Raw genomic sequence first — 16675 nt, 5'->3', positions numbered from 1 at the left:
ATTATTTGCACTTGTTATGATCTGGAGCACCTAAGCAGATCACACCACCTGGAACTAAAGGGTTGGAATTTAATGATCAATGGAACCCATTCTGATGTATTTACAACCATTACAAGAATCGCAGTACTGGACTCCACCTATGTACTACTTCATCTACCCTACCTTTGTTTCAAGATCCTCCCCACTGAAAACGTAACATACCTAAACACTACATTGGAGCAACACTTCATGTCTTTCTATATCAGCTTTAGCATCTCAGAATAATTGTACTTGAATGGAGCAGCTATTGAGACAAAAGCAATATCACAGAGAATAACAGTATTGACTTCTTAAATTGGGAAAATTCACATTAGCCACCCACCAAGCCTTGATAATGATAGACACTGTCTGTTGCTACCACAAACAGAGAATTACACAGATCCTACCTCCACTGTCCTTACACCTAAGAGCCTTTGACATTGGCACACCAGAGAGCTACAGCTCTACAAACCATAGAGAGAGTTGTAGCTTTTAAGTGAGACAGAATGTCTATTTCTAGTATCATCACAGCTAGCTTTTCTCAGAGAAGCGCCACGCTAAATTCAGGGACTGAATTTCTCTAAAGAGGAAAGGAAATTGCAGCATTTACTGAACACAGAAGTGTCATGGAATACTGTGGCATTGTGATGAAGTTGCTGTTTCTGAAGGCACTTGGTTGATGACATGCCCAACCAGTTAACTGCCACTAGCATCAAGTCTATGCGTAGTGAGAGTCCTGTGTTAACTCGGCATTGTGTCAATTTCCCATATGTGCCTCCACCATCAGGTAACAATACAACTTACTGAGGCTCAATTTCCTACTGGGCAGGAAAGAGATGGTGACAAAAGCTCAATGGACCTGTGTATAGGGCCAGACAGTGTCTGCCAGCAGGTGGTCCATGTAATCCCATGGATGCAGCAGGCCTTTTCCAAGCCCCACCAATTGCACTAACCACAGCTGCTCTTGCCTACGAGATCACTGCTTATGCACCAACTCACCACCACTGCAGTCTGTCACCACCACACCACCTCCTAACATTGTGCGAGAGCTTCTGGCACAACCACCTCTGCTACACTGTGTAAAAAGATGCCGTGGGTCAAGGTCTGTGTCTGCTCCAGTGTGATGTAACATAAGAGTTTTACTGCAATCAGTCTGTCTTACTTGAATGCCTCTCACTTTCCACAGTCTCTTGACTTCTTTGCCTGCTGAATGAATCCACAATGTCTGAGTGGGAGGGTGGCTATGTCATCCTGACCGAGAAAAGGCAACATTCCTTCACCTCACAATGACAGACTGTAGAAGCAGTCAATTACAGAGAAAACGAGTTTAGCTGTTGAAGAAAATGGTGGAGTTCTTCTTCATCATCAGGCCAGATAACAAATATGCCACTGAAAATCCTTTACCAATCCATGTGGTATAGCTTCTGGAAGTTGAAAATTAGCTTTTCCATGAAGCCCATGAAAAGAAGAAAAAAAAACTGATAAAGAATAGGGACGCCCTGCTGACATAGATGTCCTGATTTGTTTGTAGGTCTGACTCTCAAAGATGAAGAAGTTAAGGGTAAGGATAAAGTTATTCCTTTATCTTTTGGACATGCACATGGGATGCTGTTATTTCTTCTGCTGATAATTTAGCTGATAACCTTACAGCTATCACCAAGATGAGTCACTGTCATAATTTCAACGATTTGATGGAAAACGGTGGAGTAATTGCACGTGTGTCAGATATAATGTTGGTTAATATGAAACAACAAGGTTGTAGAATGAAATTTTCACTCTACAACAGAGTGTGCACTGATATGAAACTTCCTGGCAGATTAAAACTGTGTGCCGGACCGAGACTCAAACTCAGGACCTTTGCCTTCCGTGGGCAAGTGCTCTACCGACTGAGCTACCTAAGCACAACTCACACCCTGTCCTCACAGCTTTAATTCTGCCAGTACCTCATCTCCTGTGTGTGAATGTGTGTCATGATTAATCTTGTAATTTGGTACTAACAATTTCTTACCCTTTGTTATGGGTATTATCTTGCATTAATCAACATTTAAAGAGAGCTATCATTCTTTATATCAAGTGACAAATTTGTCCAAACCTTTCTGCATTTCCTTATGATAATCCAATGAAAAAACATTCATGTGAATAAGGACATCAGCATTGAACAATGTTATTATGCTGTTTACTAAATATGATAACCATTTATGTATATTGACCTCACTGGTGGTCCTGTGATGTCCTTTGGGGGCAGACCAGATATTACATTTGTTTCTGAGGTATATTTGGTGTCCATCATAACCGGTAACGTACGAGAATTCGCTGATCCGATTCTTTGAGGGAAGCTTATTTACTCCAATAACATTATAAAGTTCAAGCTTAAAATATGCTCTAGTACCCTGAAACAAATGGACATGGGAGCTATTGATCTGTAATTCTGCACTTTTATGCTTTTCGTTAGCAGGAGTGGTGTACACTCTTTTTCAGTTATGTGGGACTGTTTGTCACACAAGAAATGCTTGGTGAATATAAGCTAGGAAATGAGTGAATTTCACAGCACATTCGGTCCAAAATGCATTAGATGCCTGGTGCCTTGTTCACTGTGATTAGTCTTAACTGTTTTCCAATACAGGAATGCTTATTTTAAAATATTTTGTGTGTGAGAATATATGGTGGTGGTGTAACATTGGTATGATAGTACCCTCATGTGTAAAGATCTTTTCAAATGCAAATTTAATGTTTTGGCATTCTGTCTGCAGTCTTTAGTTTCAAATCTAATCTACAAGAATTTGGATGAAAGCTTTGAATCATTCACCAAATTTACATCAAACCAGAATGTCTGAGGATTTTCTAGAAGGTCCTTTTATATAATCTATCAAAAATATTATGGGTATTACATGTAGCCCTTCCAACAAAGTATCAAATGCCATCAAGTTTTTTTCTTTAAGTTTCCCTGTGTCCTTTTTTGTAGTCAGACCATAGTAGATGTTATTTTGTTACATTTTCTATGCTGTATCATTATACGAAACTTGATCTTTCCACTTTTGTTTTAATTTACTAAGTACATACTAGTGTTAATTTGAAGAGCACTTTAAATCGAAAGACCATAACATTGTAAGATGAAGTTTTGAGCTGTTTCTCACTTTCATTCAGAATAATGCTGTTTGATTCATTGATTGAAGCTCAAAAGTATATTTCTCAATCAAGGGAAACTAAACCACAAAGGAAATACACTTCCCAGAATAATGATGAAATGAACTTCTTACTTGTACAATTTAAGTTGCAACATTTTAGAACAAATCCATAACCAGAACGGTGTAAGACTTCGTACAGTTATTTTAGATATGACAAAGCAATACTGACTGAGACTGAAGGGACAAATATGATGGTGGTTACTAGCTAGAGAAACTTCTGAAAGAACTTGAAGATGAAAGGACATGCAGAACATTGACTTTGTTCATGAAGTTACATATGCAGCTGCTACATTTTGGGATATCATGCAGATTTTATTTCTAAACAGTTACATTGAATGAATCTATAGTTACAACACTCCTTTTTACACACACACACAGGCACATGCCTCTCTCCCTACACTGTGTTCAGTCAACTGGCATCTCTTTTCTGGCCCACAGTGAGGTGGGGGTGCAGGGTGGGGCGGGGTGATGCATGGTGAGGGGCAGGGGGCAGAGAGGGGGTTGGGGAGAGTGTGCAGCAGCTCATTGGAGAGTGGGGAGCTGTCTGTGGGCTATCTATGGGTGCAGGTAGAGGGGGCAGGTGGCAGAAGGCTGAGCACGTGATTTCACAGATTAGGGCATGAGATGGCAGCATACAACTTTGTGACACATATTGGGTGGGGATGGCGTGTGTAGTTACAAACAATCTCTCTCTCTCTCTCTCTCTCTCTCTCTCTCTCTCTCTCTCTGTCTCTCTGGGTGGTAGGTGGGTGAAGGGGAAGAGTCAATTACCTTCAATTACCTTAGATTTAGACCAGGGAGGTTGCAGGAGCGAAGTATGTGCTGTAATGGTAGCTCCAATGTGCGCAGCTGAAAAAGGTTAGTAGTGGTGGGGAGGATCCAGATGACATGGGTTGTGAAGCAGCCATTGAAATCTTGTATGCTGTGCTATGCTACATGTTTTGCCACTGGGAGGTTCACCTTGTCTTGGGCAACAGTTAGGCAGTGGACATTCATTCTGGTTGACAGCTGGTTGGTTGTCACATGAATGTAAAATGCTGTGTAGTGGTTACAGCAGTGCTGGTATATAACATGGCTGCTTTCATAGGTGGCCTGGTGTCTGATGGGACAGGATAAGTCTGTGACGGGACTGGAGTAGGTGGTGCTGGATGGGTGGATAGGTGAGGTTCTTGCATCTAGGTCTTCCACAAGGGTATGACTCATGTGGCAGGAGACTGGGGGTGGGAGTGACTTAGGGATGGACTAGGATGTTGTGGAGGTTCCACCCTATGCCACTCCCACCCCCAATCCCCTGCCACAGGGATCCTGTCCTTGTGGAAGACCCAGATGCAAGACCTGCCCTACCCACCCACCCAGCACCTCCTAATCCAGTCCCACCACAGGCTTAATCCACCCCATCGGAGGCTTGGCCACCTGTGAAAGCAGGCATGGTATGTGCAAGATTCCAATGAATGCTTTACATCTCGTGCCATCAGGATCCTCCCCATCACCAACAGTTTTCCTCAGTTGTGTAGATAGGAGCAATCCCTACAGCACACGCTTTGCTCCCGCAACCTCCCTGTCAAAACCTAAGGTAACTTGCTGTTCCCCTTTCCCCCCAATCCCCACTCCCTAGCAGCACCCTCGCCGCAGCAAAGCCCAGCTGTCTGCCACTTGCCCCTCTACCTGCACCCCTAGATAGCCCACAGAGGGCTCCCACTCTCCCATGAGCCAGTACATGCTCCCCTTCCCAAACCCTCCCTGCCTCCCACCTCTCTCTAACCCACATCCCACATCACACTGCACCCCCACTTCACCCCAGTACACTCACTGTGGGCCAGGAAAGAGCTGGCAGTTGACTGAGCACAATATAGGGAGACAGATGCATTCATGTGAGTGATCAAGCAAACATGTGTTGTGTGTGTGTGTGTGTGTGTGTTTTTCTCCTACAACCTTGAGAAAGGAATTTCATTCCAAAAGCTAGTAAAGCTAAGTGCTGTACATCTTATTTGTGTACCTGTTGAAGAAGCAGCACTTCTGCCTATGTACGTGTGTGCACACATTCCATGTTTCCGATCTTATTTTCATAGTCTCTACTACCTTCTTACTTGAGCCCCTTTCTTTTATTCCATGCCTTCAATTTATTTATCATGTACAAAAATGCAATAAATGAAGCCAGTGAAAGGGAATACAAATTTGTAAAAAATGATATAAACAGGATGAAGAATTCGACAAAACACAGAAAGACTCAATTCGAAACAAGGCCCTGGGAGTAGAGAACATTCCATTAGAGCAACTGATACCCTTGGGAGAGCCAGCCATGAGAAATCTCTTCCATCTGGTGAGACAGGTGGAATACCCTCAGACTTCAAGAGCAATGTAATAATCTCAGTTCCAAAGAAAGCAGGTGCTGACAAGTGTGAAAATTACCAAAGTGTCTCAGCTGCAAAATACTAACGTGAATCGTTCACAGAAGAACGGAAAAACTGGTAGAAGCTGACCTTGGGGAAGATCAGTTTGGATTCCAGAGAGATATAGAACACGCAAGGCAGTACTGACCCTACAACTTCTCATATAAGGTAGGTCAAGGAAAGGGAAACCTTCATTTATAGCATTTGTAGAGAAAGCTGTTGACAATGTTGATAGGAATGCTGTCTTTCAAATACTAAAGGCGGCAGGTGTAAAATACAGGGACCAAAAGGTATTCTGAATTTATACAGAAACCGAATGGCAATTATAAGAGCCAAGGGGCATGAAAGGGAAGCAGTGGTTGAGAAGGGAGTGAGACAGAATTGTAGCCTATCCCTGATGTTATTCCATCTGTATATTGAGCAACCAGTAAATAAAACAAAAGAAAATTTTGGAGTAGGAATTAAAGTCCAATGAGAAGAAATGAAACCTTTGAGGTGACATTGGCATTTTGTCAGAGACAGCAAAGGACTTGGAAGAGAAGCTGAATGGAATGGACAGCATCTTGAAAGGAGGATGTAAGATAGATGTCAACAAAAGCAAAACGAGGATAATGGAATTTTGTCACATTAAATCAGGCGATACTGTGGGAATTACATTAGAAAATGAGACACTTAAAGTAGTAAATGAGTTTTACTGTTTGGGAAGCAAAATAACAGATAATGGTCGAACTAGGGAGGATATAAAATGTAGACAGGCAATGCCAAGAAAAGTGTTTCTGAAGAAGAAAAATTAATTAACATTAAGTATTCATTTAATTGTCAGGAAGTCCTTTCTGAAAGTATCTGTATGGAGTGTAGCCCTGTATGGATGTGAAATGTGCACATAAACAGTTTAGACAAAAAGAGAATAGAAGTTTTTTTAAGTGTGGTGCTACAGAAAAATGCTAAGATTAGATGGGTATATCATGTAACTAATGAGAAGGTACTGAATAGGATTGAGGAGAAGAGAAATTTATGGTACGACCTAACTAAAAGAAGGGCTTGGTTGGTTGAACACATTTTGAGGCATCAAGGGATTGCCAGTTTAGTACTGGAGGGAAGTGTAGAAGGTAAAAATTGTAGAGGGAGACCAAGGAATTCCTACAATAAGCAGAATCATAGGGATGTAGGTTGCAGCAGTTACTAGGAGATGAAGAGGCTTGCATAGGACAGAGTAGCCTTGAGAACTGCATCAACCAGTCTTTGGACTGAAAAATACAACTACAACAACAAAAAGAAGACATGAGACCAGTGACCCTTTTCAATTCCTCTTTTCATTTGACATATAAAGACAAGCACAAGATATTTTCTGACAGAACAAATTTGAAAATATCAGTTAATTGCTACTTGTTAACTCTTAATCTCTCTGTTAGTTATACTTATATTATTTTACTTCTCTGTAAAAATGTAATCTTTTTCATTGATATTGTAAAGTCATGTTTAAGGTAACCTCCTCACCTTCCTAACTAATTATTCCCTGAAGTGTGAATTATAGGAAATTGGATCTGTTGTCCCAATAAATTTGGTGATTTGTCTGGGTTTTTCTTTTACTTCATGCTGTTACGAGGATCTTGAGAAGAGTACTCCTTCTGTATGAGCCAGCAGTTCATTTTTCTTAAATTTATTTTGTGGTTGCCACATGTTCTGCTTCAGAAATAGTGTACTGGAGAGTACAAGCTGCTTACTTGTTACGGTGTCTGCTTGTAACTTAACATTGTATTCAGGTATCCAAGTTTAATCACTGGTAGATTTTATATGGTCCTGTTGTACAGAGATTGGTAAATTGTTGCACTGGTTCCAGATTCATGAGTATTTGTTGACGATAAATACTATATCACTCTGCACAGAACCTCATGCGTATTTTTATATACATTATACTCCTTTAGGTACTTTCTGGTTTTTAAATTTACACATGTGACTCTTCTGCAGTCTGCAGTAAGCACTTTAATAATAATCAGTGGTGCATTTAGTAAATAATCGTGGTTTATCATATGTCTTATAGTACTGCTGACATAATCAAATTTTTGATTGCTGCTGTCTGTCATTACATTGTGGGCAATTGAAGCATCCTTTGGGACACTGAATATGGTCATGCAGCCAATTATATATATTTATGGCTATCTAATGGTTTTCTAACTCACTTCATTTCCAGTTTTATCAAACAAATTAACTAGATACAGCCTGAAAATCTATTACAACATTTATGTGTCTTGTGTTGAGAAGGACATAAAGTGTTTTGTTATGGAAAAAAAAGAAACAAAAAGAAACATTTGGGTGCCAGTACACAACAAAGTGAAAATCATTAATGTTATAAGCAGGCAACAGTATGTGGTAAATATACATTCTCTTTTGAGAAACAATTACGAAATCTGTAAGTGAAAGATGTTATTAGCTATATTTATTATCATTTGTTCATCATTTTATAAAGAGACTACCGAGCTACACCACCTTTTTCCATCCCTCCTTCAAGTTTTGTATGCCACCCTACTTAATGAATGTATTCAGTTTCTTTTGTATGAACTCTAGGCACTAAAAAACAAATTTGGTCACGCAAAATAGGTTTAATCAAAGCTATTTGGCCAATTCTATTTCTTTAGAATTTTTATTACCATAAAAAAGTCACCTATAACTTCTTTGTTCAGTATTTGTGGATAACAGTACAAAAAGCACATACAAAGCTTTTATTCAACAAAGTTTTTCTTTATTCCAGTCATATAAGTACACACTTCTCCAGTCAAGTTTTAATTTTAATTTACACTTACATTAAGCAGATAAGAAATGGATATTTTTTTTCAAGGCTCATAGAATTAAATTGATATTCCCTGATTCTTGGAGACTGCAAGCTATGTAGTTGCACTGTGGTTATGAATTTTTAAATGATCATATAAATGAAAGAAATTGTCCCATTTTCAGTGGATACAATGGTTAGAAAAGGCCAATAAAACTAATTACTGTTTCTAAAACTTTTAGAAACTATTGCTCGTTTTTAAAGTAAATTGTGTAAAATAAAGGAAGAGGAACTTCAAGAAAAAAATAAAAGTAACTGAAAAATAGTCAAAATTTTGTGCCAACAGAAATGCAGTATGCACTGAAGGATATAAATAAAATACGGGCACAATGAATAATTGCATCACAATGTAAAAATGACATGATAGCCACTAATGCTGTATAGCAGAGAATGCAGTGAATTCCTCAGAGAATAGAGCAAACATGAAAAAGATTAGTAAAGGACAGAAATGCGCTGTGAAATATAGGCAGGAAAGATGTTTATGTGCACATTTCCTGGTTTACATATTCTTCATTTTCTTTTTTGTGTTCTCTCATCCCTTTATTTGTACTGATCTTTTTTCCCTCTTAGTTATATCTCTTTTTATCCCTCTCTGTGCTCAGCTCTAAGTATGTGACTGCATTCTCTTCACATTTTGTCACAGACTTATTTTTCATTTGACATTTCATCCATACAATTGTTCCTCATCACAACTGGTGACCAGTCTATTTGTTTATGCTGATAGTATTTGCACTGATTCATGCTTACATTCATACATTTAAGGTGTAATATAGCTTTCTTCTCACTTCAATCAAAAATTGTAAAAGAAATCAAAACAGCTGTTTAAAAGGCAATTTTGAATGCTCAAGATGGCCTATTGGTCTAATAATTATTTTGTTATACTGAGGACAAATCCTTAATTATCATTATCATATGTGATGATCTCATTTATTTATTTATATTTATTTTTGCTTAAATTTGTAGAATGCATTGCATGACAGTATTAGAAATATCATGTCAGCATTTAGCAGCATTTGTCATGTCACCATCAAAGGTTTCCTGTCGAAATGTCTCTACATCAGCTTGACTATCTGCATGTACAGCTTTCATCTTTTCTGGCTGTTATTAAAAAAGAAATAAAAAGAATTATTAAGTGTATTTGTATATTATTTAATGGATTGCATGAATAAATGGAACAGAGCAGGTTGATTTTAATTATTGCAGTGAATTTGAAGTTCATAATTAGATAGTTAATGACATTAAATCACAAAATTTATTTTCAAAATGTAAACTTTTTGTGCATCAGATATTTCTTGTAAACATACACTCTTTTAGGAAGTATGCTAATGAGCAATGTATTTCATAATGGAATTGAAACACATAAAATATTAAATAGATAATTGAAACTTATCATTGAAATACCTTAGGATGCATAAGAACTAATGGTAGTTCTGCAACAAGTTCACCCCCAAGAGCACCAAGATAAAGTTTCACTTTTACGGAATATGACACCACTATTCCAAATGCATCTCGATGATCTGGAGAGGCAAGTCTGTCAATTAAATGGCATGTATTAAAACTCCAAACAGTTTGCAGCTGGTGAGAAAGGTATAAATTTCTAAGCTATACTAATCATTGAGCATGAGGAAAAACTCATCATTAGTTCTGTGGCTATGACAGCAGACAGTAAGTTGCTGATTTTCAACAACAAAATTTTAAAATTGCCATTTTGAATTAAAAGCAGTAAACATATTCACAACTATGAGAGAATTAAAATATGATTACGAACTCTTTACAAACAAATTACTACTTTGGCACAACTAGAAACTAAAAAGAAATTTTACTGTGACATATATCACTAATTTGTGTTATTTAATCTCAAGATGAGAGGACACTAAAATTAGTTTTGGTCTACATTTTTGGATTTCATGATGAAACAATGTCTTGCTGACACTCTGTGGCATAGTGTCTGACTGTGACACCAACTGAAACAATCCAAAAGAGCCTCAGTAATGCATAGAGGTTTTACCTAAAAATCCAATAGAGCACTGCTTCCAAAAATTCCTTAGACCATTACCCCTGAGTGCAGTTAGATATTAGCTATTACCTGGCTCTTGCCCCCCTCCCCCCTGTGATCTGTTGCCCTTCCCCCACATTATCACCAACTTCAGCACCTAACTGAACTGCTAAATGACAGACTTTTCTTGGAAAACTTTTATTTTTAAAATAATAAAAGATGAATAATATTGTGTGTGTGTGTGTGTGTGTGTGTGTGTGTGTGTGTGTTAGCATGAATGAAGAAGGAATTCGTGGTGCATCACAAGTGCTACCTGCAATTCCTTTATATGTTACACCAGAGCCAAGGTAGCCCCTGAGGGCTGCCAACCCATATTACACCACTGAGGACAAGGTTGTCTATGCCCAAGGCGTACCAAAAGCACCATGGTAAACACCGGCTATTTACATACAAGTTAATGGAAACAGACATTCCGAGCACTACTTCCAGCAGGGGGAGCAAGAGCCACAGCCTGCAGGAAGTATCAACCTTCTGAACTTACATCAATAAAAGTTGTGTTTGTGACAAATTGTGAATTGTCAGTTGCAACACTATACATACTGTTTGTAAATCGCTTGATTGCTGCACTACTTACTTCTGAACTGACAGAAGTTGCAAGACTTCAGGCTGTTAATGCTTTGCATCTAACTGCTCTAATAATCATAATAATACTAATAATAAACCCCGTGGAGGCCCGGGAAAAGAATAGTCCTCCGGTATGTTCTGCCAGTTCTAAAAGGCTATGAAAAGAACAAACCACTAATAGGGCTAACCCCCCTTTTTAGTGTGATTAGTTGGTTCAGGACAGAACTGAAGAAGCCTCGGACAAGTGCCATCATGGTCGAGGATGACATTTGAACCCTATGCTCGCCCACAATGGTAACAACGCTGCTAGCCAACTGGAAAATGATTTAAATCCAAATAGAGGTGTTTTGCAGGATATGCTTCCTGCAACCACCCTAGAAAGAAAACAAAGACAGAGGATGAGATGGTCAGATGAAGTTAACCGACACCTCAATGTTCTGTTATTACCAAGCAACAAACCTAGGAACCAACACAACTGGATACAGATCACAAGTATACACAACATTTATTATCAGATACCCAGAATTACAATTTTTAACAGAACAATGACTAGCTGATCAGATCCGTGTAATAATAAAAAATAACAGGATACCCCAGTCAGAATTAGAAAACATCAAACAACAAGTACAACAAATACTGGAACAAAATAATGTGCAATCAGAAAAAGAAGAAAATACAGTAATGGACTCAAACATCCCAGAGCAAACAAACAAAGAACAACATGCATCAATTAAACAATCAGAGGAAAATGAAATCTTAAGATAGCCACCAGAACAAGCACAAATAGAACTCGAAGTAACCCACATGTTAGATATAGAAGAAAAATTTCAGCTGACATACATAGAATACAAAGACACAAATACAGACATTAGACCATTCTTGCATAGACCGCCAAATAACCCACAAGTCAAAACAACAATAAAAACTATCAACACAATCATACACAACAAAATAAATGAAAACACAACTATGGAAGAGTTACAACTACTGGTTTATATAGGAGCACTCACTACACTAAATATACACACTACGCAGAGGTTAGAACCAACCAACACACAGAAGAAACCCACAAAACCATCATGGCAACACAGGCTACAGATAAGAATAGAAAAACTGAGAAAAGACATCGGACAGCTATACAATTTATAAGAAATGAAATATCAGACGAAAAACAAAAAAGTTTAGATAAAATCTCACAACAAGAAGTGATAGAGCAATAAAGAAGCAGAAATTACAAGCATTGCCCAAACAACTTAGAAGATACAAAAAAAGTGAAAATAGAAGGAAACAAAACCAAACATTCAACACAAACCAAAAGCAATTTTACCAGACAATAGATAACACACACATTAAAATAGACATCCACCAAACATAACAGACATAGAACATTTCTGGAGCAACATTTGGTCAAACCCGGTACAACATAACAGGCATGCACGGTGGATACAAGCAGAAACAGATACATACAAGATGATACCACAAATGCCTGAAGTGATAATTTTGCAACATGAAGTCACCCAAGCAATTAATTCTACTCACAATTGGAAAGCCCCTGGAAGAGATAAATTGCAAATTTCTGGCTAAAGAAGTTCACCTCAACACATTCACATCTAACTAAATTATTTAACATATCTAACAACAAAGTTTATTAAAAACAAAGATTCCAAGACTTACCAAGCGGGAAAGCGCCGGCAGACAGGCACATGAACAAAACACACAAACACACACACAGAATTACGAGCTTTCGCAACTGGCAGTTGCTTCGTCAGGAAAGAGGGAAGGAGAGTGAAAAATGAAAGGATGTGGGTTTTAAGGGAGAGGGTAAGGAGTCATTCCAATCCCGGGAGCGGAAAGACTTCCCTTAGAGGAAAAAAAAGGACAGGTGTACACTCGCGCGCGCGCGCACACACACACACACACACACACACACACACACACACACACACACACACACACACACACACACACACACATGTCCATCCGCACATACACAGACACAAGCAGACAACAAAGTTTATGTGACTTACCAAACAAAAGCACTGGCAAGTCGATAGATACACAAACAAATACAAACATACACAGAAAATTCAAGCTTTCGCACCCAACGGTTGCTTCTTCAGGAAAGAAGGAAGGAGAGGGAATGACGAAAGGATGTGGGTGTTAAGGGAGAGGGTAAGGACTCATTCCAATCCTGGGAGTGGAAAGACTTACCTTAAGGGGAAAAAAGGACAGGTATACACTCGCACACACACACATATCCATCTGCGTATACACAGTCTTTCCTGACGAAGCAGCTGCCGGTTGCGAAAGCTCAAAATTCTGTGTGTTTTATTCATTGTGCCTCTCTACCGGCGCTTTCCCGCTTGGTAAGTCTTGGAATCTTTGTTTTTAATATACAACTTTGTTTTTAGATATATTTTTCCTACGTGGAAAGTTTCCCTCTATTATAAATTATTAAACAGTTATACTGCAGACCCATACACATTCCCTGATACACTTACACATGGAATAACGTATCTGAAACCTAAAAATCAAGCAGACACAGCAAACCCAGCTAAATATCGCCCCATAACATGCCTACCAACAATATACAAAATATTAACTTCAGTCATTACACAGAAGTTAATGACGCATACAACACAGAACAAAATTATAAATGAAGAACAAAAAGGCTGTTGCAAAGGAGCATGAGGATGTAAAGAGCAACTGATAATAGATGTAGAGGTGACATATCAAGCTAAAACCAAACAAAGGTTGCTACACTACGCATACATTGATTACCAAAAAGCTTTTGATAGTGTACCCCACTTATGGTTACTACAAATATTGGAAATATACAAAGTACATCCTAAATTGATACAGTTCCTAAACATAGTAATGAAAAATTGGAAAACCACACTTAATATGCAAACAAATTCAAATAATATCACGTCACAGCCAATGCAGATTAAGCGTGGAATATACCAAGGAGACTCATTAAGTCCTTTCTGGTTCTGCCTTGCTCTGAACCCACTATCCAACATGCTAAATAATACAAATTATGGATACAATATTACTGGAACATACCCACACAAAATCACACATTTGCTATACATGAATGATCTAAAACTACTGGCAGCAACAAATCAACAACTCAACCAATTACTAAATATAACAGAAGTATTCAGCAATGAAATAAATATGGCTTTTGGAACAGAAAAATGTAAGAAAAATAGCACAGTCAAGGAAAAACACACTAAACAGGAAGATTACATATTGGATAACCACAGCGACTGCATAGAAGCGATGGAAAAAACAGATGCCTATAGATATCTAGGATACAGACAAAAAATAGGAATAGATAATACAAATATTAAAGAAGAACTAAAAGAAAAATATAGACAAAGACTAACAAAAATACTGAAAACAGAATTGACAGCAAGAAACAAGACAAATGCTATAAATACTTGTGCTCTACCAATACTGACCTACTCATTTGGAGTAGTGAAATGGAGTAACACAGACCTAGAAGCACTCAATATACTTACACGATCACAGTGCCACAAACATAGAATACACCACATACATTCAGCAACTGAAAGACTCACATTAAGCAGAAAGGAAGGAGGAAGGGGATTTATTGACATAAAAAACCTACATTATGGACAGGTAGACAATTTAAGAAAATTCTTTATAGAATGAGCAGAAACTAGCAAAATACACAAAGCAATCACTCATATAAATACATCGGCAACACCACTGCAATTTCATAACCACTTCTACAACCATTTAGATCACATAACATCAACAGATACGAAGAAAGTAAATTGGAAAAAGAAAACACTACATGGCCAGCACCCGTATCATCTAACACAGCCACACATCGATCAAGACGCATCCAACACATTGCTAACAAAAGGCAATATATATAGTGAGACGGAAGGATTCATGATTGCAATACAGGATCAAACAATAAACACCAGATATTACAACAAGCATATTATTAAAGATCCCAATACCACAACAGATAAATGCAGACTTTGCAAACAACAAACAGAAACAATAGATCACATCACAAGTGGGTGTACAATACTAGCAAATACAGAATACCCCAGAAGACATGACAATTTAGCAAAAATAATACATCAACAGCTTGCCTTACAACATAAACTTATAAAACAACACGTTCCCACATACAAATATGCACCACAAAATGTACTGGAGAATGATGAATACAAATTATACTGGAACAGAACCATTATAACAGATAAAACAACACCACATAACAAACCTGACATCATACTCACCATTAAAAAGAAGAAATGAACACAACTAATCGAAATATCCATACCCAATACAATAAATATACAAAAGAAAACAGGAGAAAAAATTGAAAAATACATCCAACTGGCTGAGGAAGTCAAGGACATGTGGCATCAGGATAAAGTTGACATTATACCAATTATACTATCAACTACAGGAGTCATACCACACAATATCCACCAGTACTTCAATGCAATACAGCTACATCCAAATGTATATATCCAACTACAGAAATCCGTAATTATTGATACATGTTCAATTACCCGAAAGTTCCTAAATGCAATATAACATATACTGTACAGTTAAAAGGAAGTCACGCTTGATCAAGGTCCGCGTCACTTTCCATTTTTGACCAGACATAACGTCTGAGAAAAGAAAGAATAATAATAATGCTGTATACAGCATTATAGTAGCCCTTATGTAGTAGTTACTGCTGTGTCTTGCTGTCAGTTAATTCATTTACTTTTTTTGAAGTGAGTAATGAAACAATTTATGAACTACAGCAGGTACTATCAACAACCTGGAGAAGACATTTTCTTGAGATTTTAGCATTTATTCTGTATATAGCTCACTTAATCATCAGCGATGGACGGGACAAAACACAACATATGTATGTAGTCAATGAGCTATGTGAGGAATCTGTAACCTCCACTGCATTAATGCTACAAATTGAGAAAAAGTAATTATTCTAACTTGTATAATCAATATTACAGTTTTACAGAATTGTGATAATAGTAATGATCTTCTGGAAATAATTTAGTTTTGTGACAGAAATAGAATCGAATCATTTAGTTTTTATTACCTTAGAAAATTTCAATTTAGCCCTGAAGGGGTAATTACCCCCAGGTTGGGAACCACTGCAATAGTGTGTTATTGATATGAAGGATAACATAAGCACTATTTATGATGTACAAGACCATCATTTCTGGGATTTTTGACACCTATTTCATTTCCATTTCCATCCACATTGAAGGTCACTACATATGTTAGTTGAGTTATCGATTGGAAACCCAGTCACGGAAAATAATTGACAATCAGAATTTAGCTGGGAAGGGTAGGAGATGTGATACAAAAGTGGGCATCAGAATGTGTGCAACCATCATAGATTGGATTAAAAATCTCTCCACAGTGCCCCATGAAATGAGAGAATGTGACATTACTCTATGCAAGGGATAAGCTCAGAGATCACTTTTGCAATATTCAAAAATAATATTAATTGAATATTATGAAAAACACAGTATAATAATTGTGTGCTTATGACTTACTGAGTAAATATTATACTGCAGATGTAAATACTGTATTTTTTGCTCCTAGCTGCTTGTAGGATTTTTGC

At 37.7% G+C, this 16675-nt stretch overlaps 1 protein-coding gene across 1 annotated transcript in view; it reads right to left on the bottom strand.

Moving 5' to 3' along the window:
- Positions 1–8514: 8514 nt before the first annotated feature.
- The window catches only part of LOC126359176 (arrestin homolog), an 83394-nt gene continuing 75233 nt past the window's right edge, over positions 8515–16675 (bottom strand). Inside the window, exons 7-8 of the mRNA XM_050007608.1 lie at positions 9822–9951; positions 8515–9518 (exon numbers count right to left, since the gene is read on the bottom strand). Of these exons, the coding sequence (XP_049863565.1) occupies positions 9417–9518; positions 9822–9951 (232 nt within the window). The 3' untranslated portion in view covers positions 8515–9416. The remainder of the gene's footprint in view (positions 9519–9821; positions 9952–16675) is intronic.

This window comes from Schistocerca gregaria, chromosome 1 (genome assembly GCF_023897955.1).
Source record: "Schistocerca gregaria isolate iqSchGreg1 chromosome 1, iqSchGreg1.2, whole genome shotgun sequence".
Classification (NCBI taxonomy): Eukaryota; Metazoa; Arthropoda; class Insecta; order Orthoptera; family Acrididae; genus Schistocerca; species Schistocerca gregaria.
The sequence above is the reverse complement of the archived record's forward strand: the minus strand, read 5'-3'. Positions and strand labels throughout refer to the sequence as shown.